This window comes from Phodopus roborovskii, unplaced genomic scaffold (genome assembly GCF_943737965.1).
Source record: "Phodopus roborovskii unplaced genomic scaffold, PHOROB, whole genome shotgun sequence".
Taxonomy (NCBI): Eukaryota; Metazoa; Chordata; class Mammalia; order Rodentia; family Cricetidae; genus Phodopus; species Phodopus roborovskii.
Genome location: NW_026126447.1, coordinates 11,081,579 through 11,109,447, shown reverse-complemented (window position 1 = coordinate 11,109,447; position 27,869 = coordinate 11,081,579). Strand labels below are relative to the sequence as shown.

Here is a 27,869-nt window from a genome sequence, read left to right as displayed (position 1 = left end):
AAAGTACTTTCTACTTTACCAAGGTATACAGTTATGTGTAAACCAGTGCCTGATTTCATATGGCCCTATTTCCTGACTTTGTATTGTATTATTTTTCTACTTAAACAAATACTTCCTCATAATGCATCTTTCAAACCATGGACACATTACAATCATTTCTTTAAGTCATCTTCAGTTTGTTATTAACATTGTCATTTCTGTGTGTGAATCTTGTTCACTTTTATTACATCGATTTATCGATTCATTATATTTTCTGATTCTGTTGAAAGTAGATTCTAAATTGTGAACTTGTAAGTATTTTGACATTGACTTTATATTCATTATACTTTCCAAATGTGTTGATTAATTTCAGTTGTGATTGTGTGTCCTCATTTTTCATATATTTTAGTAACTAGTTGTGTTGATTTGCTCTGATTCAGGTAGACACATCTAATATGCTAGTGGTATTGGCCTGTTGAAACGTATTCCTTTAGAAATCTCAAATCAAAATGATCCTTCTCTTATGGTATTAACACAGACTGAATGGTGGGATTTTTCCCTAGTCAGAAACCTCTTGAGGAAAATAGCATTTAAAGTTATGCTAAGCATTTCCTGTTAATGCCATGTGGTAAAGTCATTGAGAGCTCAGATTGATCCTTTGTTTCAGGGGACCACCAGGACTGAGAAGCATGACATGTGATTTTTAGTGAATGGCTAAAGATATGTGAGGACAATTTTACATTATTTGAAATATGAGACAGAAATTATTCAGAATGAAAAGAAATAGCATAGAGGTCTGAGTGAGTACCAAGTTACTGATTTTCCTATCACAGAATAATATGCTGTACTTTAAACATCCTAAAGCCAGCAGCTGTAATTTTATTAGCTGACTGGTATCAGACAGCCAAATGAATTTACATGGAATCATCAGAAGCTGTTTTGCCTTAGCTGACTAAATATGCCAAAGAAAATGCACTGATTTATCTTTGTTTTATTGTGGATAAAGTAGAAAGAATAAAACAAAATAAACATTTGCCTTTTGAGTTTGCTGTGTAACGTCCTAAATCTTAGTAATTTGACACAATATCTGTGTATCTGTCCTCCTAACTCAACTGATGGGCTCTGCTAGTCTGTACTGCAATGGCTATCATACTAGGCACATCTTGACTGAATCTTCTGGAGACATTGATTGTTCTGAGATGTTGCAGGATGGATGATCTTTCTCCCATGATGTCTTTCCCCACAAACACAGGGTATCTTGAGATTATCTACATGGAAGTAGTGGTTGGAGTCCCTCAGCTTAGCAACTGTGAAGTCTGTTTTGGAAGTTCATGAGCACAGGACTCAGCTCCCTGAGGCACAGTCTGTTACTTTCATTTCCTTACCTTGGCAAAGGCTTGTTACAGGGCCATCCCAGAGACAGAGGACTTCATTTGGGAAGCACTCTGGCAATTGACGCACAGCTAGACCTGGCTTCTAAATCTTTAAAAAAAAATATTGTAAAGTTTTGCTTTCTAATATTCTGAATTCCAGTTTATTATTGGGTATAAGCATCACAGCTATCATTACAAGGTTTAAAACCATTAAAAAAAGAAAATAAAAATAGTTCTTTGATCTATAGAGCTGTAGAAGCATAAAACCATTTTGAGTGTAGAAAGTCTTTCTGGAATCAGAGATGTAAAAGTTTGACCACAGAGGCCTGATCTGCCCACCAGTTCTTTGTACATGAAAGCTTATTTCTTTCCATTTGCGTTCTTCAGGACACAAATGAGAGCTAACATTGGGAACTTTGCTTTTCAAGTACAAATTCTAAAGTGTGTTCAACTTCTCCATAGGAGATTGGGGAGGTATGAATGTTTCTTTAGTTCCTGTTGATGTGGGAGAAACAGACAAGGCTGATCTATACCTTAAAAAGTACCACATTATATCAGATTGTCTTAAGGAGACTTGGGAAGAGACTAGTAAACAGTGAATTTGAAAGAGGGTTTCAAGGGTTAAACGACTCTACAGTAGACCATGGTGACTATATCTGAATATTTGACTTAGCGGTAGAGTAGTCGCTCGCAGATAAGACATCCATACCTGGCCACTGGGAAGACCATCTAAATAATCTAAATGTAAAATAGTTTTACTGCACACCAAAATGCCTTGCAGTATCTCTATACATGTGTTTTTAATGAAGTACAGTTTCTCTACTATGGCCATTACTCTCTGTGTGATCTGGGCCCACCTTGATTTCCTAGCATACCAGGTCATTCTCTACCAAGGCCATCTGATTCTACTACATGACATTCTGTCTTCCCTTGAGCCTCTGTCCTGGGAGTTTGTCTTCAGCTAACAGTGTCCACCATTCTTTCCTTCATGTTCAGAGTTACCTGCTATTTCTTCAGGAACTTTTTTGGGCATATCACCTATCTAAACCCTGTTTACAGCTTAGATTCTTTCTACTCTATTACATTGCTTAATTTTCATTAAATTGATTACCAGACACCTCTTTTCCTTTCTCTTGTCTTTAGGGATTGAACTTGGGTCTATAACATGCTAAGAAAGCACTTGACCACTGTGTTGCTAACTCACTGTCCTTTGCCTCTTATATTGTTTGTTTGCTCCCATCTGTACATAGCACACTGTGCCAGCATCAGGACCTCCCTGTCCAGTAAGCTGTTACATGACTCTTCCACCAGTCTATTCCTGCATTGTATTCAAAATTTTCTTGAAACAAAAGAACTAGTCATTTTAAAAACAAAACACAGTTTGTGTGTAGTTTAGTGTTGATGGATTATACTGATAAGAAAAGGACATTGTTTGAAATCTCAAACAATAGCAATGTCTTTTTATCCTGTGCATTACATCATGGAGACATTGGTGACTACATAGACACAGAGCCTTTTAGTTGACACATTAAGCATTTGAATCCAGAAGTGAATTGGTGGACAGAGCAGTCCAAATGCTCATTTTTGTCTATGATCAAAATATATATGAAAAAGTCCAAGCTGGAAGGTGTCTACAGCAGCATCACCTGCTTATTTGAGGTTTATAAAAATATACATAATTTATATTTCTATTTTTAAAATCACCTTTCAAATTTGTATTTGTTAATACACTAAAAGTTAGAAAAGCATTGCATATATTTTCTTATTGATTTTTTTACGTGCTGTGTTTGTAAGTACAATGAAGATATCATTATTAATCTATGGTACCTATGCCTTAAAGTAACAAATTTGTAAATGACAAAATCCGTTATAATGAGTGGTTTTGACTGTAGTGAAACTTGCAGTTGGAAGAAGTGAGGCTTTTCAAAATTTCCAGGAGTTAATATAATTGCCTATTGCCTTAATATCCATGACTAGGCAACATTAAAGAAAATATGATAAAAGACAAGAGAGTTTGCAATATAAAAATTATTCAGGCCACAAAAGGTAGAAATGTTGCAAAGAAAATGACGCTTTAATTTGTGACTTGATCCACCAGCACAGGATAAGTAGGCATTCTGTTCCCACTCCATCACTGCAAACCTGTACATAGCACCACTCCTACCAAGCTCCCCAGATTTGTTCCTATATCTTCTCCACATTCTCACTCCACTACCCAGTGAGTTAGGAAGCTTGAAACCAACCATGGAGTTTGATTGAAGTATCATTGGCATTTCTTTTTCTTTTAGTTATGTGATTCTTCATTTTACAACTGGCATCTTGAAATTATGGTATTGAGAAAGTTTCTGCATCTCATTCCTTAGTGTGCTTTTAATGACTTTAAACTCTCTGTTTTGATATCTGTGCTCTGTATTTCATTAAAAGATTTTATTGAAGCATAATAAAAGCAACAGTATTTTACAATGCCCTTTTGTCGAGGTCTTGAATATACTTTTTTTTTTTCAAAGAGAGTTTACAGGATAATATTTTTATCATTGTTTGTCTGAACCATCTTGCTACGGGAAATGCATAGTGGTTTTATTGCTGTGGAAAATTTAAATGTTTTATTATCAAATCACTTTTTAATGCCAACTGCTTTCGAAAAACAACCATTGTGTGTCTTTATTTTTTTTTTTTTTCCCTTTCAATATGCCATATTGCCCTCAGCATCTTTGCACTAAAGTGCATTTAGTCTGGCATCTCTCTTCCTGGAAATTCGTCCCATGTTTTTGGGTGAAATTTACTTTTTGCCCCACCTGGTTTTTCTTCTTTAGCCAGCTTATATACTTGCTAAACTTTAAACAGAAATCAATGCATAAAAATATGGTAATATATCAAATGGTTGTGCCTTGAGATGTATGTGCATTTCATTTTTCAGTTATTTAAAGTGTATTTCTGGTTAATTGTTTTTCATAAGAACATCTTTGAGGCTCTTTCAGTCTAAGGTATAGAGGTGTGTAATAAAGTACCACTAAGGAAACACAGGTCCTCTGGAGGGTCTTTGCTTTTGGAGTGAACTTTCACTGGTGAATTCCTAGTATGTCTAGGTCAAGGATTTGCATGGAGATTTATTCAGTAGCTCTTTCTAACTTTCCTGTAAGGTTGTTTCCATCCCCTCTGTGAAACTTCCAGAAACATGCTTTTTTCCTGTTCAGAATTAGCAGAACCGGGTCTATGCTAGCTGCCTCTGTTATGAGGTAGAATAGAAGCAGATGCTGTGTTAGGTAAGAAAGCATGTGCCTGCAGACCCTCTGAGACAAGCCAGATGTAGATTTCTAGGTTCTGTAATATCTTTGGATTATTTATTGTCTGTTAGAAAGGATAGTAATGGAGATGGTGCATTTTTTCTTATTTTTTACCTCTGTGGTGTCACTGAAGTGAAGTGGGAATAAAGGGCAAACAGATATGGTGTAACAAGGAAGTAAATGTTAAGGTAAGAGGAGGGCAGAATCATTGGGTTTCTGAATAAGAATTTTCCTCTCCATATTTCTTTATTTGTTTCTGTCTGTGTTAGTGGCCATTTACTTGGTTTTATATCACAGAAATGGATTCTGCTACTACCTGTGTTCTCAGAACTCCAGCATAATCAAGCATGCATCAAGATATCTCTGGGGAAACAGACATAATGGGATTCCATTCCACTTTCCCAGCGTGTTCTGATGGCCTCTCACAATCCATTTTATATGTAGTCCTTAGAAGGTGTCATTCCTTGCTACTAAGTCATTTCTTCCTTAGTGCTGTGATGCCATATCAGTGGTGGAAAACTTCTCTTCAGTACTGTGTGTCTTAATTTCACAGATCTGCTATTTTCTTTAATGGCAGCATTCATGCACCCAGTATTGCAGACTTATTTTCCATGAGTCAACTCAATTTTCATTATTCTTGAGGACAGTATGAGAAATTTGAGTGCAATCAAGAATACTGTGAATAGAACTTCCAAATATGTTTTGACTCAATTGCACAACCATACTGGAAATACCTTAAATTTGTGGTTTTATAACTGTTCTACAAATAAGTCTTGAAGTCCCCATCCCTACCATTCACTTTTCCTCATTGCTCATAAGTTGTCCTAGGACAATGTTTCCTATCTTGGTTGAATTTTTGGCTCGGTTGTTCTTGCTATTGGGGTTTTCCTGTACATCAGTATACATTTAGCATTATCTATGGATTCTGCCTCTTAGAAACCATTAGCATCCCCTCCATTTATGTTGTCATTGCAAAGAATGTGTTCAGATCCTGCCAGATATTATCAGCAAAGAGAGAAACTTCACTCTTGTTTGAAAGCCATTGTCAAGAGGTTTGATACAAAGATCTGTCTGTAGATACAGCAAACAGGAGTGGGTTAAATTTGTTTCCTTTGAGTGCTATTAATGAAGTGTTTAAAATGATTAAATGGGACAGATTGGGTGGATCAATTGGGGAAGTTCTTCAATTCAATTCCCAGTGCTGCCTGATTCTATGCGTATTCCCCGGGAGCAGCAGAGAGAGAGGCTGATTCCTGGAACTTGCTGGATGGCCAGCATAGCCTTTTAGTTAATGAGAGACCTGGACTCGAGAAGATAATTTGAATGACTCTTGAGAAATGCTATTCAAGCAAATGACATTTGGGGTTGACCTATGGGCTGTACATGCACACATATATGAGCGTGTGTGCCCAGTACACATGTGTACATTGACCTGAACACACACATACAATGAAGTGATTGAAAAGCTTGGGCATTTTGGTTTGTGGCTATAATCTCACTACTTGGAGGTGAAGACATGAGGCTTTCCAAATACTTGAGGCCAGCCCAGGCTACAGAGTGAATTGTAGGCCATTCTGGACTAGAATTAGACAGCAGATTTACACACAACACACACACACACACACACACAGCAGAGGGAGTGGGGAGTAGAGGGGAGGAAGATCCATTATTTTACTCAAAATTAATAGTAAGAAACAAGACCAGTGCTAGAGTACTCAATTTTATGGGGGAGGTAAATGCACTGCCAGGTAACATTTTCTTAAATAGTTGCTTTTATAGTAAATTATATATTAGCAAATTTCACACAAGATTTTTTTGCCATTTTTTTAAAAATTAAATTAGATACAAGCTTGATTTTTAAATGTCCATCCCAATTCCCTCTCCCTCCTCTCCTCCCCTGTCCGTCCGTCCAACCCCCATCCCATCCCCTGTCTATTCCCCAGGGAGGGTCAGGCCTTCCATCGGGGATCTTCAAAGTCTGTCATATCATTTCGAGCAGGGCCTAGGCCATCCCCCATGATGGAGTATCCCTCTATGTGAAGTGGGTTCCCAAAGTCCATTCCTATACTAGGGATAAATACTGATCTACTACCAGAGGCCTCATAGACTGACTAAGTAACTAAGTAAGTAACTAACTCCTAACTCTCACATTCAGGGGATCTGGGCCCATTCTATGCTTATTTTCTAGCTATCAGACTGGGGTTCATGAGCTCCCCCTTGCCCAGGTTAACTGTTTCTGTGGGTTTCTGCAGCCTGGTCTTGACTCCTTTGCTCGTCACTCCTCCCTCTCTACAACTGGATTTTAGGCATTCAGCTCAGTAATTAGCTGTGGGTGTCTGCTTCTGCTTCCATCAGCTACTGGGTGAAGGCTATAGAATGGCATATAAGGTAGTTGTCAATATCATTATAGTGGAAAAGGCATTTAAGGTAGCCTCTCCACTATTGCTTAGATTGTTATTTGGGTTCATCCTTGTAGATCTGGACATTTCCTTAGTGCCAGATTTCTTTTTAAAGCTATAATGGCTCCTTCTATTATGGTATCTTTTTTCTTCCTCTGCTCTATTCTTTCCCTGATTTAGTCTTCCTGCTTGCTCATGCCCTCCTGTCCCCTCCTCCCCTTCTGTTTTTCCTAGTTCCCCCTCTCCTCCCAGCCATGCTCCCAATTATCTCAGGAGATCTTGTCCTTTCCTCTTCTCTGGGGGACAATCTACGTCTTTCTTAGGGTCCTCCTTGTTTTCACACAAGTTTTTAAATGAGGAAAATTTAAAAATTACTCAATGTATTCTTAAAGTTTTGTGTACACAAACACAATTTCAAGGCTTAAAAAGAAAAAAAATATTTTTAAGATTTTGAAAAGGATCATAATAATGAGTTATAAATTATGGTTTTTCATTGATTAGATATGCACAAAGACATTTTTCATTGACTAGAAGAAGTACACAAAGTTATTAAAACCATATTCTGTGTGCTCTTGGGTGGGAAGTGGCTGACTGCATTTCTGTGTCCTGTGAGAAAGATGAGTTTCTTAGTTCCACACCAAGTGTTTCAAAGGTGGGAATACTTAGCAGACTCCCACTGCCTATTGAATAGACTTATATTTGATTACTTACACTGTCAGTTTCCCCTAGATTGCTGAAAGTTGTGTAGGCATTGCTGTATACCTGAAGGTAATTACACACCATCCTTAGATGCAGTTGTAGGGTAAAGGACAGCCAGGTGGCAAGGGGTTTGTTCTTCGTTTTTCTGCCACTGTCTGCTTGTCATGGCACAGAGGACATTCCTGAAAGGAGCCAACATTTTTGTGTGCCCACACTGGGAACTTATTTTATATAAAGGTCAGACTGATAATAGTAGCTTTCCGCTCTATGTATTGAATTTAAATATAAAAAATATTTTAAATGTGAGTGATTAGGGGGGTTAATTTCTTCCTTCATGCTCTCAGAATTCTTTTGAATATCTTTCTCTAAAGAACAATTGCTTATCCACCTGGAATGCAATATTAATATACAGCAGCTGCCCAAAATAAGATGATTTGAACTCATAAATGCCTCTCAGTTTCCTAGTTGTTATGAAAACATATTTAAAAAACCATTGGATTATCCATTTGTTGTACTGTTATGGGAAAGAATGTAGTATTAATTTCTTTTTAATTTTTTTCTCCTAAAAAGATTTACTTTAATCAATAAGGTCTAAGTATTTTATAAAGAAAATACATTTATTTTTGTTACTTTATTTAATTCTATTTCTCACTTTTTGATATTTAAAAATAAATAGTATGGAGGCTTCTACAATGATGTACTTAATAATGTGTTTTCTGGCCAAGCATGCCTTTAATCCCAGCACTCAGGAGGCCCAGGCAGGTGGTTCTCTGCCATTTCTAGGTCTATTACATAGAGACAACCTATCTTAAAAAAATGGGGGTTTGGGGAGATTTCTGTGTCCCTCACTGACATTATTTGTGTACAGCTATCACATAAAACCAACTCAGCACACCAATTATTTAATGAGATGATTTATGTATTTCTAGCCAAAAGGTCCCATTCGTGTTTGTATCACAAAGTAGGGTATTTTTAGTAGTGAGAAATACTATAAAGTAAGAATATTTATCCTTTTTTTGTAAAAAATTGGCATCTGAAAATATATATTTATGGGGTATTAAGCTCCATTTTGATACCTTGGTACCACGTTTAATAATGAAGTTAGATTGCTTAGCATTTCCACTGATGTAATCACTTGAATTTCCTTATTTTATCAATAGTCCACCCAGTCTGTGTTGTTGGGGTTGAAATGAACAATAAATTGTACTATGCTATAGAACTGAACTTATTCTGCCTCTGTACCTTTTTTTAGTGCTTATGTAAGCAGCCTTTTCTATCCCAGTCAATGGGCAATTGTTCTTCTGATCTTGGCTTAATGTACTTAACCTGGTAACCTTTGAACTCATCCATGTTGCTATGAGTAAGAGAATAAGAAGTTTTTAACTATTTGTATAATTAAATAATGTTCCTTTCTGTCTATATATTATATTTTGCAAACATCTCTCTATCAGTGGCCATTTCCAACTGACTGTTTATATTTGTTTTCAACACTGCTGTAATACATGTGGATGTGCAGATGTCTTTTATATACTGCTGCCCCTCCTTGGGGTATATACTAGGTTATGTGGTAGTTCCATCTAGATATTTTGATTTTAAAACTATATTAAAATGTTGGATTTATTCACAGGCATATTTTTCCCTATGTCTAACTACCACTGTTACTATGTCCTAGCATAATATTACAAACATATTTAAAACCAAGAAAAGAGTGGATTTCCAACTTTAAAAACTCATCAGGTAGTTTGAAGAACATGTTCTCTGCAGTGGGACCTGGGCAACAAAAGAAGATACATTTTTACTCTGCATTATTTGAAAGGCAGCCAGATTGAAACTGTAATAGTAATAAAGCAAGATGGACAATTTTACCAAATGTTTAAATAAGATTTTAAAGAGAATTCCTCCAGGATCTTCTCTAGTCTCCTCAGCAGTCATCAAGAAGCAGATCTTCATACAAGTGGTGCATGTGGCTTCCACTCTAGTTAGTGAACTTCCCTTTTCATTTGTTGCTTGCATTTTTCATGTAATGTCTTCTATAGAACCGAGCTACTTTGTGTTTTATGAGAATTTCCTTGTCTTTTGAAAGAATATTTTGTATCTTGGTGAGGATTCATTGGCATTTTGGTTTTATTTATGTGCAATTTTATCTATAATACCTTTCATAGATTTAGTCACTAGAGTTGTCCCATAGTTTCTGACTCATCAGAGTCATTGTCATTTTTTCCTTCTCATCACTACCATCATCATCACCATCTTCTTTGTCATTGAGTTTTGCTTTATTTCTATGGGCCTGTGCCACCATGCCCATGGCAGATGGCTTTCCAGCTGTACTCAGGAGCTTTATGTGCTCTTCCTTTTGATCTTCTGGTGGTACATCTTCCTCCATAATTACTAGGTGCTATACAGCAATATGCACGATCCTTAAATGGTACTTCAACCTTATGATCACAGGTGATGTCATTTCAAAGCCCCAGAAATGGCTGTGCAGACATTTTCAAAGTTGTTGGTGCTGCTTTACAATGATACCTTTACAGTTCCTCGCTTCTGCCTCAGTGACATCCAGTTTATCTTTTGCCTAATTAATCACTTCAAAGATAATACGAATAATAGTTGCTCTTTTTCATCATTTTATCCTACTTAGAACAATCATTTCTGCCTTGCTTTTAGTTTATAACAACAACAACAAAAACAAAAAGAGTTCTGACAACTTGTTCATGGCCACTGAATCTCCTGATTCATCATAATCCTTTTGTTACTCTTTTGTTGGTGTTCAGATGTCTTTGGAGAAATACCTGTTCAGATCATTTCTCATTTGCATTAGCGAGGGATCTCTCAAGGGATCAATCTGAAAGAATGAGGAAGGAAATGAATTTTAATTGTGTGTGTGTGTGTGTGAGAGAGAGAGAGAGAGAGAGAGAGAGAGAGAGAGAGAGAGAGAGAGAGAGACAGACAGACAGACATACTTATTAAAATAGCTTACAAGCTGTGGTCTGGTTAGTCCAACAATGGCTGCCTCCCACTACAAAAGACAAGAATCCAGGAATTGTTCAATCTATGAAATTGGATGTCTCTGTAGTCCCAGTTTGCCATTAGGAAAAGGAATATTCATAGAGATCTGCTTGTCTTAAATCTATGTTGAAATCCAGAAGGAGTAGGTTCTAATGCCAGTAAAGGAATGCCCCAGCATCAGGATAGATGAACTTTCCAGTGAGAGTGAAAGCAAACAAGCAGTATCAATAGCTTATTCCATTTTCATGTCTTTTTTTTTTTTTTTTTTTGGACAAAGTTTCTTTGTGTGGCTTTGGAGCCTATCATGGCACCCACTCTGTAGCCCAGGCTGTCCTCGAACTCACAAAAATCTGCCTGCCTCTACCTCCTGAGTGCTGGGATTAAAGGCATGCACGACCACTGCCCTACCCAGTTCCATGTCTTATATAGGCTTCCACCAGAAGATTTGTCCCAGATTTAGGGTGTGTCTCCAATCTTCAAATGATTCAACCAAGAACCTTCCTCTTAGATTTGCCCACCTGCTTGGGTTTTAGTTGATTCCAGATGTAGTCAAGTTGACAACCAAGATTAACTATGACACCATTTCTTTTCTTTTATTGAGAAGCTTTTTAATCCGGATTAGTTTCTCCTCCCTCTTCTCCTCCCAGTTCCTTCCTAACTCCTATCCCATCTGGATCTTCTCCATTTATAAGTCTCGTTAGAAAACAAACAGGCTTCTAAGGTATAAAACATAATAATACACAATAAAAACTAATACACTGAATTACGACAAAGCAAACATAAGGAAAATAGTCCAATAAAACACACTTGAAACTGATATAGATGCAGAGGACCCCCCCCCCATTTTTCACATACCCAGGAATCACATAAAAACACTAAACTATAAGTCTAGCATATATGAAAAGGACCTGTATGGTTAAATGAGTTATTAGTAAAATAAAATAAAAAATAAGAAAATAATGAATAATCCTGGCATGACATAATGGGATAAAGAGCTTTCAATGATGCTGTTGAGTTTGTTTTGTGTTGGCTGTTTATTGCTGGTCATGCTGCATATCCTTAATAATTGTTTGTTTACTTAGTGAGACTCCCTTAGAGAATGCTCAAGTTTCATTTGTAAATGGTTATCAATTGGAGATTGTGTCTGGTTTAGGGACTGGGCATGTGTTCTATTCTCCCTTCAGCTCTAGGATTCCAACAGAGACAGACCTGTGCAGGCCCTGTGCATTCAGCTTCTGTATTTGTTAGCTCATCTGTGTGTTTAACCTATTGATTTAGATAGAATGCCCTGTTTCTGTGGGGTTTTCCTTCATCCCTTCTGGCTCTTACATGCTCTCTGCCTCCTCTTCCACAGGGTTCTCTAAGCCCCGAGAGAGATGGGATTTGATGGAGATATCCTGTTTAGGGCTAAATGTTCCAACGTTTCTCACTCTATGCATATAATGTCTGGCTATCCCTCTCTGTATTTGGTCCCATCTGTTGTAGGAGAAACCTTTTGTGATGATAGCTGAGCAGGGTACTAATCTATGAGTATATCTGAATGTCATTAAGGGTAATTTGCTGTTTTTTGCTTTTGTTCTTGAACAATAATTGATTTTACTTTCTGTGCCTGGGTCATCTAGCCTCAGGTTCTTAGTCACCCAAGCAGTGCTTAGTTATGATTCTCTTATAGAGTGGGCCTGGAGTCCAATCAGATATTGGCTAGTTATTCCCACAGTCTTTGTGCCACCATTACCCTAGCGTGTTTTGTAGACAGTTCACCACTGTAGATCAATGTTTTAAAAGTTGAGCTATTTTTCATACTGTTGAGTTGTTTGAGTTTCTCCTACCCTTTAAGTGTTACCCTGTGAAGTTTGAAGCTTGATCTAACACTCCGGGACCATGTTAGTGCTCTATTCCCGCTTATGGTCTCTTCCAGTGCTTTCAAAAGTTTTTGGTCTGTCTTTGTCTTTCATACACATGCACACATGCATGGATACCCGCACACACGCACACACTCATATGGAAGATGTTTAATTCTTTTACATGTTGCAGAACTTTCACACAATGTTTTCTTTCAACAACAGTGGAAATAGTTTGGTGGAAAGGAAACTCTGTGTGTGTGCATTTACACAGGACATAAATGGGGAATGAATGGTCTAAATGTTAAATTTATTTCTTCATCAGTGCAACTTTAGCTCTGACTGTAGTTTCCCAAGGATGACAAGGACTCAGAATTTGTACATTATTGTTTCAGAAAAGACTGAAAACAGTTTTCTGTGCTTTGGTTGTAAAACTCACTAAATGTGCTGTTCACTATGATAGTGACTTACACATGAGGCTATTTAATTAAATGTAAATAAAACATTGCACTAATTGCCATTCTTCAAACAGTCTGTTATTTTGGTGCAGCAAAATTTCTATGATTCAGGAAGTTCTATTGGACAGTGCTGGAAGCTTTTGTGACTTTCAAGATGAATAGTTTTGGGGACTGTCTTCTCAGAAAATCAACATGAGTAAGGGAAACACTGGAAGTCTAGGGTGCAAGTATTTTCATTTCACTGTATGTTGAGGGTATAGGGAATTTGTTGACTTCCCAGGGAAGCCTCTGTTGCCCTTGCTATAGATACTCCACTTTTATCTTCTGCCTAAATATCTATGCGTTCTTCTCTGTTACAAATGGAAACTTCCTGGTAGCATACCCTTTGTACAAATATCCCCATTTCCTAAATAATTGGAAACCAGTTCCAATTGATTTATAGGGGCCTTGTTAAGGAGATTTATGAGAGCTGTCTCAGTATGTGAGGACTCTCCTTGCAACTTACTGGGTTTCTGTAGGCATGTCTGCCCAGGTTAAACATTAGGATATTAGTGCTTCTGATGTGTAGGCTTACAATAATGGGTTTGCTATAAGACAGACAGAGCAAAGTGTGTAGCTGTAAACAGTGATACCTAGTTTTCTCATGATAACAATAATGACTTCAAAGTTTCGATGGTTAATTCTTTTCTGTTCTTACGCTGTTTTCACTGTAATGGTTTCATTCTATTGTTTTTAGGTTACCATTACTCTAACAAATACTCAAGATAAAATCAACTTGAAGGATAGAAAGGCTTATTTTGGCTCATGGATTTTAACTGTTGTTAGGCCAAGAATGATTGGTCCTGCTGCTTTGGGAGTAGGGTATTTTAGCCTATCAATGCAGGAACACATGGCAGTGGACTCCATCTTCATGACTGAGACACAGACAGCAGAAGAGGCAGGTTTGGCCCCTCTATAAACATGACAAACCCTGACCCCTCTGACCAGAAGATGACCAATACGCCTGTACTTTTATGCTTGCACTCATTCCCATTAGGACCCATGGACTGGGGTCAAAGCCATTAACACATATTCCTTCGGACACACATTTTTAGACCATGTGGCTCATTAAATCTGTAGAGTGATTTGTGTAATCTAAAACTATTTGAATCATGAAGCCTGAGATTTTTAAATGGTACAGTTCAGTTCTTTGTATTTCCTGTCCTTTGTTCCAGCAACATCTCCTTATATTTAGTTAATGGCACATCATTGTCTTGAGCCCTTTCCCGTGTATGTCCTAGGAGTTACTGAACACTTCTTTTCTTCCTAGTGTGACGTGACAAGATGATCCAGAATGACTTTCTTTATTTTCTACACTAAACTTAAAAACCAGCCATTCCTAACATTTTTTTTAAATGAATACTCCATTCACCATTTCTTCTGTTTTACCCAATTTGCATAAATGCATGCTGACACTATGGAAAGCTGCAGAAAGATCAGTGTTCATTTTAGTTGAAATACTAATGGATCATTGTAGAAAATGTTCCTCAATTAAGGAAAGGAGTTGGATTCAGCTTCCATGCTGCTCAAGCACCATCCTGTCTGTCCAATCTTGGCTGTTCTTTACCACACATGTGCACATGTTCATGTTAATGTCCTGGCGAGTTTAAAATCTTTTCTCAAATCTTTGTGGTATTGGAAGTAAACAGCAGAATTGAATATTACAAGCTCATAACTATTTCAAACTCATAACTAATTAGGTTTTATTTGTATTTCTTTGTTAATATGTGATGCATGGGGTGAAAAGCAGAGTTGTTCTCTTCTGATGTTCTAAAGCATGGTGCAGCTAATCTGTCCACCCCTTTCCTCTCTGTAGAGTGTTCAGCATATTTTACAATGGCTAAAGGCAAATGCTAGCTATTGCTGTTCATTTACTGTCATTCTTTTTATTTTAAATATCTCCTTTAAAGTTCATTTTCCACTTTTGTACTGCAGTATCAATTTCATTGTACCAGTACTACCCAGCATTTCGTTTTGGCAGTGTTTATGGAATGAATCACTGGAATATGTATTTTCCCCCACAAGTCTGATCACTGCCTTGATGTGTTGTCCAAGGGCATAGCCTATTTAAGTGTAAATGTGTCTTTTCATGTTAGCATTCATTTCCAGAGAATGAAATGCTGTCACTGACCCAAGTGAGAGGGAACATTTGCAGGCTTATTTGGAAAAATTGGGTCTTCACACACTTTAGCTGAGTGCATGGAAAAGGCAAGTCGTCCTTCCCTGAGCAAGCTTCTGTGGGTTTCCGTATCTGTGATGGCTCTGAGTCGTTATGTAGCAGTTGGCTCTGATATGCTTGCACAGACACAAATTGAATCCGACAGGACTGATGTCTCCTGGACTTTGCTGCCATCTGAAACGCTGGCTTGAGAAAGAAACAGTGGGAGGGGGAGGGGAGGTATCTTTGAGAGCTGATTCCTGTAGTGCTTTTCCTATGGAGCTTTGCGATTTCTAACAGCTGATAGCTGTGAACTGCTTGATAAGCTGTTTTCCAGATGAGATTGATAACTGATCACTGTTCTGGAACAGCTGGCTAGCTTTCAGATTCAAGATGTGTTTCAGTGTTCAGCTTAATTCTTCATGCCTCTCACAAATCTGTCTAAAAACCAACAAACAAACAAAAGAAGGGGCTAGAGAGCAGAAGATAATTAGATGATTCTCCTCCTCATTTTCACTGTATCTTCCCTGCATCCAAATTAATCTTGCATATTAATAAAAACCCATTTTTTTTTTTTGAAGAAGGGATAACTTGTCCCTTTCCTCTTCTCCAGGGGACTATGTATGTGTGTCTTAGGATCCTCCTTGTTTCTTAATATTTCTGGTGGTATGGGTTGTAGGCTGCTAATCCTTTGCTCCATGTCTAAAAACCATATATAGGTTCACAGTTACTGTCTTTGTCTTTTTGTGGCTGGGTCACCTCACTCAGGATGGTTTCTTTTTGTACCATCCATTTGCCTGTGAATTTCAAGATTCCATGGACTAGGAAACCAGCATAGGACTGAACCAGATTTCCTGAATGTGGTGTTAGTTGGGAGGATTGGACACTCTATGGGGTCTTTAGTAGTGGATCAGTATTTATCCCTAGTATATGAATGGACTTTGGGAGCCCACTCCACGTAGAGGGATACTGCATCAGACTAGACACATGTGGGAGGGCCTGTGCCCTTCTCCAAATGATATGACAGACTTTGAATATTCCCCCATGGAAGGCTTCACCCTTCCTGGGGAGCAGAAAGGGGATGGGATGGGAGTTGGTGGGGGCGGAAGGGAAGGATGGGTGTAAAGAGTAAGGTTTTCCTCCCCACCGCCGGACTGGTCCCACCACTGTGCCAGCCCCTAATAATACACAGAGACTCTGTATTTGATACTATGCCGTTGGCCAGTTACTTGTTTCTTATCGGCTAGCTCTGTCTTAATTATTAACCCATTTCTATGTATTTCCACGTGGTCTTACCAAGAGCGGAGGAATGGCAGTTCTGTTCTCTCCAGACTCTCCATCTTGATTCTTCCTTCCTACTTACCCTTTCCTCCTTGTCTCCTAGTCCCTCCTATCTTCCTTTCCTATTGGCCAACAGTGCTTTATTCATTAACCAGTATGAGAAACATATACAGAATGACATCTCTCATCAGATGGGAGGGTGCCAGAAATGGGATTGACATGTAAAACCAGCTTGTTTCAAATTTAAATTAAAAAAAAATTTAAAAAAAAATGAAGGATGCTTTAATTTTCAAAATAGTGTCAGAAAAGACAAAGTGTATATAGTAGCTACATTTCTACTTTAAAATCCGGTTACTTTGGGATGTGAGGCTGTTTGGGGGTATCTTATCTATATCCTGTCAAGAGTTTCAGACATTGAGAGATGTGGAAATAAAAAAATGTGCTGTTTCACTTTGACTCCCAGTGGTCTCAAGTTCTCATCACCGATACAAAGGAGTCTGTATGTAGTCTATGGCACAGCCTCACCGTTTCCTTCTTAATTAAGAGGCTACTCTATGTGAGAGGCTCTGCTGATTTACTGAAGGTTCTATAAGCACAATTATGCATCATTTTGGGAATCACACTCCAGCTTTTTTCTCAGAGTCTGACTCTGATCACCTCACTCCCTACCATCATGTCACTGCATCACTGCTAGGACTACCAACTTGTTTTTTTTTTTTTTTTTTTTTTTTTTTGTGTGTGTGTGGGGGGGGGAGGCTTTAATGTAATTTTCTATATTACTGTATTTGTGTGTGTTTGTTTATGCCCATGCACATATGTGTACACATGCCGTTGATACATGTGTAAATGTCAGAGGACAACTTCTGAGAAATGGCTCTTTCCTTATGCCATGGGTTGTGGGTATTCAAGTCAAGTCATCATTACTGTGCAGCAAACCTCTTTTACTCTCTAAGCCTTCTTGTTAGACCAACCATCATTTTTGGCTTTTATACTCCTTCTCACCTGAAATTCTCGCTATAAACTTAACAACATTTTGTATTGTCCCTGATACAGCTGTCAGTGAATTTGCCCAAAGCCTAGCTTTATATTGGTCCTCTGCTCACAAACAGAATAGAGCTTGTTTCTGTGCTGGCAGAGTAAAGATCACACTATATGTAGACTGATCCTAGGGCCTCTTTGTATTCTCTTTTGTCCCTTGTTTTGTTCTCTTAATAGTTACCTCATTCTCACCCCTTGGCTCTCACAATAAGATCACTTACCAGACATACATCAGCATTTCTCAGGAATGAGTTAAATAAACAAAGTTGTGAAGCCTACCAGTGGACTTCAGAAGTATAAACTGTGGTGGTGTCTAGTTCTCTGTCCTAACACACTATCTCTGTTTCAGCACACCAGCATCTTACCTTGTTCAAAGCTTTGCATGGAGTTCATTGACTACCTATGCCTATGTGTGCACCACTTTTCTGGCTGGCCAGCAATTAAGATCCCTGGCTGCTCTTCTAATAAGCCAGGGATCAATTCCCAGCATCCACAAGGCACCTCACAACCATTTGTAACTCCAGTCACAGGGAATCTGACACCCTCTTTGGCATCCTTGGGCACAAGGCAAGCATATGGTAAATAAACATGTACACGGTACTCAGACATACATGCAGGCAAAACATCCATATACTCCTTCTTTTATTCTGTCATTAATAGTGGGAAAGACTTCTATTAGGCATTCCTTAAGTCTCTGGTGTGCCTTCTTGTAGAGTTTTGCATGAAGTAACTGTGTCTCCTTAGAGTATAGTGCCCAACAGATGACATAGGAGCAGAGGCAAAAATTCTTGTTGGTTGATTATATGTGGCCTGTCAGGGAGAATGCTAGGAAATCTTGCATTTTTCCATACCAAGTTATTTCCCAATACAAAGACATGGTGGCTCCAGTGTTTATTGTGTTTTTACAATAGGGCATGTCTCTCTAGGTTGATAGGTCAGAGGGAAAGAGTGAGAAATCTAAATGTCTTTGTTTTTTCTTCTTTTCTTGTCTCCTCCCTTCACAGGCTCTGAAAGGGTTCCAGCTGAAGTTTCTGAGCAGACCAGTCACTGCAGCTCCCTAAGCTGAGTTTCCAAGCTGCCTGTGCATGCCATTGACCAGCTGCAGGATGGTGCCCGTGGCCAGGCTGCTGTCGCTGCTCCTCGCCTTCTTCCTCTGCGCCTGTGCTGAGAGTAAGCCATCCTGCCCTTCTCTAGGGAGCTGTGGCCATAATGAGTGGTTTTGTTTGCAGCTGGCACAAGACTCAGGCCTCTGAATTTATTTCCTTTGGAAGTATATCCTGAGACACCGTGGGATCCTCTTTGGCTCCCTGCCAGGCATTGGAAGAAATTATTGATGTGACTTTCCCACTACCTCCTCTTTTTTTTTTTAATGCCTCTTTGCTTGTGTGCTTAACTATTTCTACTGTTTATTTCAATTTCTATATGCTTTTCATACATCATACCAGCCTGTTGGCAAAGATAATATGAAACCAACAATATCCCATAAACTGGGGCTGACCAGTTGGTAGTGTCAATAAGTAAATATTGTTGAGACTCAGTAGAAATTTATGTAGTTGTATGGATATTTCTATGTTTAGAAAAATTTACAATGTCACATTGAGTCCAATTAAACTTGCAAGCCCCTTGTAGCTGTCACAGCAGCTGTTCTGATGTACTGTTTCCGACAGCTGTCGTGGAGTACAATATTCAAACAAATCAAGCAGAACTGACAACTTTGTGTCTGGGTGGAGGGTCTGGAAGTGGGAAAAGAATTCTGTGGAATGCAGACACTAGATTTTGTGTTTCTAGACTCGATTTGTGAAACTAGGATTGTGGTCAATTACTTTGCCAACAAATGAGATGATCATATCTCTTTGGTAACTAGCTATCATTAGTTCTACACTGTTTACATCTTTTTTTCCCATCTATTCTATGGCTTTTGGGAGACAATAGTGCCCATTCCTGGCACTTACTGGCATGTCATTTACTCAGGAGTGGTGTAGTTCATGTGTGATTTGGTCATCCTCTTGGGGAGTCCCCTTGTGTGATTAACATCTGTAACATCTGCAGTCATTAACTTTTCCCTTCACTGGCTGTCCCAGGGAGATTAAGTTTGATTCATGTTAAGGATATCTCAAAGACAAGGATCCTATGTCATCTTGGCCCTTTCTTATTAATTGCATCTTGACAAGAATTCCCTCACTAGCAGCCAAGGCTTCATTTAAAAAGGGCTCTATTTTCTAAAGCAATCTTTCAGGGAGGAAAACAATAATGTTATAATTGAATGCATATGGAACATGCATGTTCTAAGCACTACATTCTGTGGCTAATAATATATATAGTCTGCTAATTAGCACTTGGGAGTATTGGTTTAAGGGAAAGCCAAGGAATTTCTAATATCATGCCAGGAAATAATTAATTGGAGAAAGAACCAAATGTAAGGTATTGTTATTTTAAAGGCATTTATGTCAAAACTTATTTTAAAATCTAAATTTACTCTATTAGAAAGCAATTTAATATACAGCGTTGTGAATTCTGTTTTGGCCACAGTTCAGAAGTTAGTTGTTTCACCATTGTTCATTTTTGGCAAAAGCATATTAAGACCCTAGGAGCCCCCTTAAATGTCAGATCACAGCTGCATGTTTTTCTGGAACTTACTAGGTATGTATTTTATATCTGAGATGTCATCCTTGCAGTCAGTAAAAATAATCTTCTTTGGGGAAGCTATGGTTTTGCTTAATGCTGTGGTGGAAAACGGCAGACAGATGTCAAGAATTTGGGAAAAAGTATTGCAGAGATTATGTTTTGTTATACCACAGATGGTCATTTCTTACTTCGGCCTACCCTGTTTTCTGTTTCTCATTCCTAATCACAGATACTATATAATTATCTTAGTTTCCCTTCTATTGCTGTGATAGAATACTGACCCAAGCTTGGAACTTGGAAATGAAAGGGTTTATCTCATCTCACCAGTTTTGGTCCATCACTCAGGGAAATAATGGCAGGAAATCAAGGCAAGAACCAGGAGGTAGGAACTGATCCAGAGGCCTTGCAGGAATGCTGAGGACAAGCCTGCTTTCCATGGCTTGCTCAGCTTGCTTTTTTATACAGCCCTGGGCCACTTTCCTAGGAGTGGCACCACCCACATTAGGCTGGGGCATTCTTACATCAATCTTTAATCAAGAAAATGCTTCACAGACTTTCCTGCAGGCCAGTCTGACAGAGATGTTTTCTCAATCAAGGTTCCTTATTCTCAGATGACTCTACTTGTGTCATTTTAACAAAAAAAAAAAAAAAAAAAAAAAAAAAAAAAACCAAAACTGACATTATATCCATATTATGTTTCATAATATTATGCCATTCTGTTTTCTAAAAAATACATTAAAAATTTGAAAACTATGTAACACTCAAGAAATAATTGGTTTCATAGTCATGTAAAGATAATATTTTCAGGCTCTCATTATGCAGGTTGTGGTTTAGATTCCTTAACTTTTCATCAGGACATAATGGTATACTCTTTCCCCTTTCCCTGTATTGTATTATTCCAAGGTACTGAGTTATGATTCAAAATTTAAAAGTGACTTATCAGAGATGTTTGAGAAAGCTGAAAACCTTTTTTCTTTTGTAGAAAAGGATGATTGTGGATGGGGAATGAGAACTTACTGTAGTTATCCATGCTAATTTACTGCCTCCAGTTTACTTCCCTGTAAAATGATTGCCTCCAAAGAGCAGCATTCTATATTATAACTAGTTGTGGAGAAGGCCATAGCTAAGTATTACGTGTGGTTTTACATTAAGTACAAGAACACTTAAAGTCTTAGTTAAAATGTAGGTTGAGAAATTGTGATAATATTCCCTTAGAAAATTATAGTGTTTGTCATTGCCAATTTAAAGTGCTCTACTAGCCCACACAATTTCTCTAAAAGGCTAGATGTGTGTGTGTGTGTGTGTGTGTGTGTGTGTGTGTGTGTGTATGTATGTATGTGTGTTTACTGCTTTTTGTTATTGTTGTTGCTGTTTTTTTCTTTCCTTTATGTCTTGAGTGCTCCGGGTGATTTTGCTAGTTATTTTTTAAGTGTGTTTACATGAGAGAACTGGGTTCAAGAGTCAACTGTGACTTTTACTGAAGTAAAAGTGTGTAGCTCTTGCTGATGCTGGGCCAACAGGTTTAGTCCTTAGCGACAGCTCACACCTATGCAAATTAGAAATGCAAATTAGAGTTATATTTAGAATTTATTATTTCTAGTGCAAATTTCTTCTCATTTGTATTAAATATATCTTACATTTGAGATTCACTAGTCTTTTTTCCTTTCATTTTTTTCTTTATGTATCATGTATCAACAACCAGCTCTTGACATCTTGGATACTATAACCAGGTCTCAGTCTTTACCAGGCTTGTGATAGAATCATGAATCTTTATAGCTGAAGTCCTCAGATGGTTTACCTAATCTATTCTCAGTTGCTTTATCCTGGGTCTTCATCTTACATGGTGCTCTGTCTCTTGTTTTCTTTCCTCATGTAAGTACCTTTCTGAAGCCACTACACTTCATTCTTTTATCAAAACACTAGGCTTCCTGATCTCTGGGGAAATGTTCTATACCCTATGGAACTTAAAAAAATAATTCCTTTTCAGATAAGTGGATGGATTGTTCTGTATTCTATGGATTTTAAAATAAAATCCCTTTATGTAACAGTGGGAGAATTGTTTTATATCCTATGGAACTTAATAATTACTTTTCATATCATTGGATGGATTGGTACCTGTGCTGGAACATCACTGAAGTTTTACTTTGAATTCTGGCTGCCACTTCACTTGAAAATATTCTTTGTATTAGTCTTGTTTTTGGAATGTGAATGATGAAAATAACAGATGCTTGTGAAAGAATAATAGAATTCTCTAATACTTGAGTTTTTTGAGGTTGAACTAAATGAAATAAAACACAGGCCAGTTGGTGACCTGGAGTAGGTGTTTTAAAAATGGTTGTGTCACCTTCAACAGCCATCTTTACCAAGGACTTACCATAAGTCCAGTGCTGAAATTCTTCATTTGACCTGGAAACTATAACTCCTGGTGACGGAGAAGCCAGACCTTGCTGTGTGTTAAATTTGCTAGCCTGCTTCTCTGTGAAGTCCTAGACATAGAAGATCCTTATAAATCTGTCTCTGGAATTAAACTGAAGATCAGAAGAAGAAACATGAAACTTGTCTGCTTTAGGAAGCCTTTCTGAAGAAGCTCCTTTATAGAAACACCACTGTAAAAGCCATGTGGATTGGGTGTGATGGATATCAGGAGATGTTCCATCTGTCCTGTTGTTCATTTTCTTGGACTGTTCAGAGGGAGAAACTGGAGATTTTTACTGCAAACAAACACAGTATCACATGTCCAGTGGCCCAGAAAGAAGGTGGGCTTGAACATGCTGAGGAAGAGAGTAAGTGGCCATTAATATGCTCAGAAGTATTTTGTAACAAGAAGCCATTTAACTAAAGAGTTAGAAATTGATTTAATGGAATAGAAGATGAATATTTTTGTATTTTCAGAAGCCAGTAAGACACCTTCTCACATAAGTTAGGAGTGGAGTGGATACCTTTCCTGTTATTCACCTGCCCCTTTTCCAGAAGGCAGTGACCATTTCTACAAGGAATATTAATTTTTCATTGGCACATCTTTTGACTTTAGATTATGAATGTTCTCTTTCAGAGTCTCCAAAGTTACTACAATATCCTTTACAAGGTATTCTTTCTACTGAGGAAAATGTTCCAAACTTCCATTGTGTTGCTGATAGCACGGGGTATTAAGTCTGCAGATTATTCTTGGGTTATACATTTGAATTGGGTAGATTAGAGGACGGTTCAATTCTTCTTAAAATATTAAATGGAAACAAGAAAGTTGTTTCCAGTTGTTGAGCTAAGGTCCTTTTGGTCAGTGCAATCTGCAGTTGAGTCTGTTGGCTTTTCAGGGGAGGTAGAGAAAGCTGTGCAGGGAATCTATTTTCCTCTTTCTCTGAATTGACGGAGGTGTGTTCATCCAGAAATGCTGATTTTACTTGTTTCCCCCATTCCTTTATTTGAAGTGGATGTATTAGCAACAGCCAGCTGTGTGTCTGAGGCAAGGGAAACACCCCAGCTATTTTGCTGGTCCTTGGCTCTACTGTGGAATTTCTGTGGCTTTCTGAATTAATTACTCTCAGCAGAGCTGCAGACACCTTGTAAGGTTAAGATTGTGTCCCAAAGCCCACATGTGTGCATACCTCAGAGCACTTGATTGAACACATCAGGGTTTGCTTTAAAAGAGAAAAGGGAAAGTTTATCTTTCTGTTATCTCTCATTATTCCCTGTGTTGAGGCCCCAAGTGTGAAGGATATAGCAGTGTCTGAGATCCTGTGAGTGTTTTATTTGTGATAGCCTTTTGATGTGTGATTATGGATGTTTATGATTTCCTAATGCTTTTCCTCTTTGGGTTTCAGTTCCCTTAATTTTCCTCATTCAGCTACTATGTTCCTGACCCATTTCAAATAATGACTTCTTAGACAGCTGTGTCTCCTCCTCATGAAAATGTGATTCAGTTGCTTAAAAAAATTCCAAGCCAGAATTCATCTTCATTTTTATTATTACTTAAAACTCTCTCTCTCTCTCTCTCTCTCTCTCTCTCTCTCTCTCTCTCTCTCTCTCTCTCTCTGTGTGTGTGTGTGTGTGTGTGTGTGTGTGTGTGTGTGGTTAGAGTGGTAGATACTGCTTATCTGTATGTATACCATATGTGTATAGATACCAGAAGAGGGTTTTGGATCCCTTAGAACTGGGGTTACAGGCAGTTGTGAACTGCCTGATGTGGCTGCTGGGAAATGAATCCAGGTCTTCTGCAGGAAAAGCAAGGATTCTTCACTTTAAGACATCTATCTATCTCCCAGAGTCATCTTGAAATGAAGGTTCATGAAGAAAAAGAAAAGGGATTGAGGAAAATGCTACTTTAGGACAAATTCTATGATCTATAAATATGTATTTTTTGCTTTTAGCTTTTGTGCTATTTCAAAACACTTGTGTTTGTGTGTGTTTGTAGAATAGACAAAAAGGAGGGGTATAAAATGGGGAAAATGCAATTCTATGCTAGCATGTTAAAGTTTATCTTCATATTCCTGTAATTTCATATTTTATTTGAGACTATGTGTTTTTATTTAAATTCAACTTTATTATAATATTTGCTAATAATATCAACTACAAAAGCAGCTTAAAATTATGAAGTTCAGTACTTTACTATGAAAGATACTCAATTTAGATTTGTTCCATAGTACAAATTTTTTATATCATGCTGTAACTAGAGTTAGGTTTTTGTGAGAATCACAGAACAGTATTACAGCCACCATTTATAACTAATGTTATTAAGTCTGCCACTACAATACACAAATATTTAATGTTCAATGTTTAAACAAGTATATAATATATTAATTTTTGAGCATTTCTGATAGATGCCAAGAAACACTATTATATCTATATTTGACTCAGAAATAAAATTTTTCATCATAATATTTAATTTGAAAGGGATATTCTGTCAGCAAATGTTTACTGTGTCCCCTAGACCAATAAGATTTAGGTTCTTGTTAAAATGTATTTTCTGTCTTACTGGAATGTGATGCTATAAGACAAAATGTGGTTGTGGATAAATGAGGACTGAGATTTTAGGGAGTGAAAAGTGCTGTAAGCATCATGAATGGTGGCAACGTGGGCAGTATTGTATTTGAAGTACACATGTGGTGCTGATCATTTGTGTACAGTACTAGCTGAACAAGGGGGAGGGGCCAGACATTGAAAAAGTGGATTTCAAAGGTTTAAATGCAAAAAGGTGTGTATTTGATTGAAAAGACAGAATGAATTGAGGTGTGTGATGTACAGTAGGATCACGGGGGCAGGTAGAAAGGCAGAGAGGAGACAGAGCTGAAAGCACTATGCAACTGTATAGAGAAACAAAAATGCTCTTGGAATAGCTTGACTACAATACTACTGTCCTCTACTGGAACCAAATAAATATCTTCACAATCATGGTAGGAAAATCACCTCTGCTTGAGGACCACTGGAATGTTTAGGACAAGGGCTAGAAGAATTAGACAACTGTCCATATAAGCCAGACAGAGTTTGAAGGAGAAAACTTTTATCAGAAATATAATTGACCACTCACTGGTTTGTTAAATCAGGTATGTCAATTTGGAGTGATAAATTTCAGCTCTTTTGTTACTTGTGTAGTCAGGGTAAGATTTTCTTGTATTTTTATGACCCAGTTTTGTTGTCTGGAGTATTGGGTCATATAAAGACTTGGTGAATTAACCAATTTACCGTCTTAGACATTTGATACACACAGTAAGCATTAAATAAATGTAGCCATTGTTCATCCATGAACTGTGTTACAGTATATTGATTTAATTTTGTAGTATATAGTTTTGTTTTATTTTAGCATTAAAGTCAATTTTGTTCCAACTCAAACCTTCCCAGTACATACTTACTTAAATATGTTAACATTTTAGTGTCATTTGTAAGAGTAGACCATGGTTTTGTTTTGCTTTATCTTGTATTTTAAACAGTCTCACTATGTGGCTCATGCTATTTCCAAATTCCTAGCCTTTATATATTTTCCTCCCAAGTGCTGGCATTACCCATGAGCACCACTTTCTCGGCAGTGGTATAGAGATGCAGATTTTGTCATCACTTTCACTGAGAAGCAACCAAGTATCACCTAGATGGCCTACGTAGAGCAGAAAGATGAAGTACAGGTGAAACACTTTGCACTTAGCTCTCTACACCTTTTTTTCAAGGAAGAAGAAGAAGAAGAAGAGAAAAAGCAAATCTCTAGTGCCCTTGGCAGGGGTAGGTGATGCCCCCATGGCATCAAGCCAGAAGTCATCCAAGACTACCCACTGCAAGCATATAGGACCTCTGTGATGACAGTGTCAGTGAGGTGGTGGACTCATTGAGGAGAGTCATATCATGTCCATAGATGGTGCTTGTGTCTGCAGTAGAGAAGCCCTGAGTAACTTGGAGGTTGACATACCAGTTTCACTTAGAAAAGCAAAAGCAAACTTATCCATTTTGAAAATTGAGTATTTTATGATAAAATTACCTTTCTTTTCCTTAGACTCCCCTGTTGCTCTGTTAATTTGATTCTAAGTTGTCAGCAGTAAGATCTGCCTTCAAGATTCTATCATAAATAGAGCAATTTCATTTTTCTCATCACATGTGTCCAACCTGTTTCCAAGTTTTGTTTGTTTGTTTGTTTGTTTTTTATTAAGGTGGAGTTAGACTCCCCATGCTTCGGAGCTGTTAAATCCTAGAGGGGGGGCAGTAACTGAGTAGAAGAATAGTGACACTGTAGTTATTTCTCCTAATAACAAGCAATTGAAATGTAGTGAACATTCTTCAGGAAGGAAGAGGGCGACTCATGACACCCAGGAAAGTCCTAGAACTGATAAGGATCATGGAGCTCAGAATGGTAAAATGTTCATATGGCCACTCTCTGGCAGTCTTTGAGTGATGAACAGTTGCTTGGGAGGGGACAGCCTTGGTTGAGCTGCCTGTAGCAAGGGCAGAATTCCCAGGGATGTAGCTTGTGAGTAGTGGTCCTTGCTTAATAGATTGAGCTTTCAAAGGTGGAGCTGCCTGACGCTCACCAATCCCCTGAGAAGAATCACAATAAATCCATTGGTTCACCAAGCTCTACGGGGATGAAATCCTTTCTGTAACCTATTATATGTACCTTATCTAGGTGAATGAATGTCTGATTCCATCTCTATAGGAAAAGTTACACATCACCATAAAAAAAAGTTCTTACCAGCTGAATGAGTAGCTTTAGCGCTACACTGGTTTGGACCTTCCTGATCTCCTGTCATTATCACAGAAGTGGTACTCTGTGTCATAGACATCTAAATGCAGTCCTTTCCTGTGCAAAAGAGCCCATGCACATAGAACATTAAATCTGAGTGTGACATGTGTCACATGCCTTTTCACCAGAGGTCCATCAGTGCTTCTGAAAATGGCTACATTGTAAATATTTTAGGCCTTGTGTCCATGGAGGTCCCTGGAGCAACTCTTCAGCCCCACTGCAGTAAGAAAGAAAGGCAGCCACATTATACATAAATAAGTATGTGCGACTGTGTTCCAATTTGGTCCTAGGCCTATCATATGATGACCCTTGCTTTTGGCCTTACTCATCTTCACCTTCTCATCAGGCAGGGAGAAGTTGAATGCGTCAGGAAAGGGCGTAGTTTAGCCCAAGGAGATGAGATAAGGGGGAGAGAAGGGCTTGATTGGCCTCTTTTGCACTCTGCTTAGTTAGTAATGTTTATTGGGAGCAGA

The 27,869-nt window shown here is 38.0% G+C and overlaps 1 protein-coding gene across 35 annotated transcripts in view; it reads left to right on the top strand.

Annotated features, from left to right (window-relative positions):
* Ptprd (protein tyrosine phosphatase receptor type D) overlaps positions 1–27,869 on the top strand; it is a 462,643-nt gene that overhangs the window by 98,905 nt on the left and 335,869 nt on the right. For all 35 annotated transcript variants that reach the window (XM_051188096.1, XM_051188084.1, XM_051188083.1 and 32 more), the window contains exon 2: positions 18,560–18,725. In XM_051188096.1, the coding sequence (XP_051044053.1) occupies positions 18,641–18,725 (85 nt within the window). In that variant the 5' untranslated portion in view covers positions 18,560–18,640. The remainder of the gene's footprint in view (positions 1–18,559; positions 18,726–27,869) is intronic.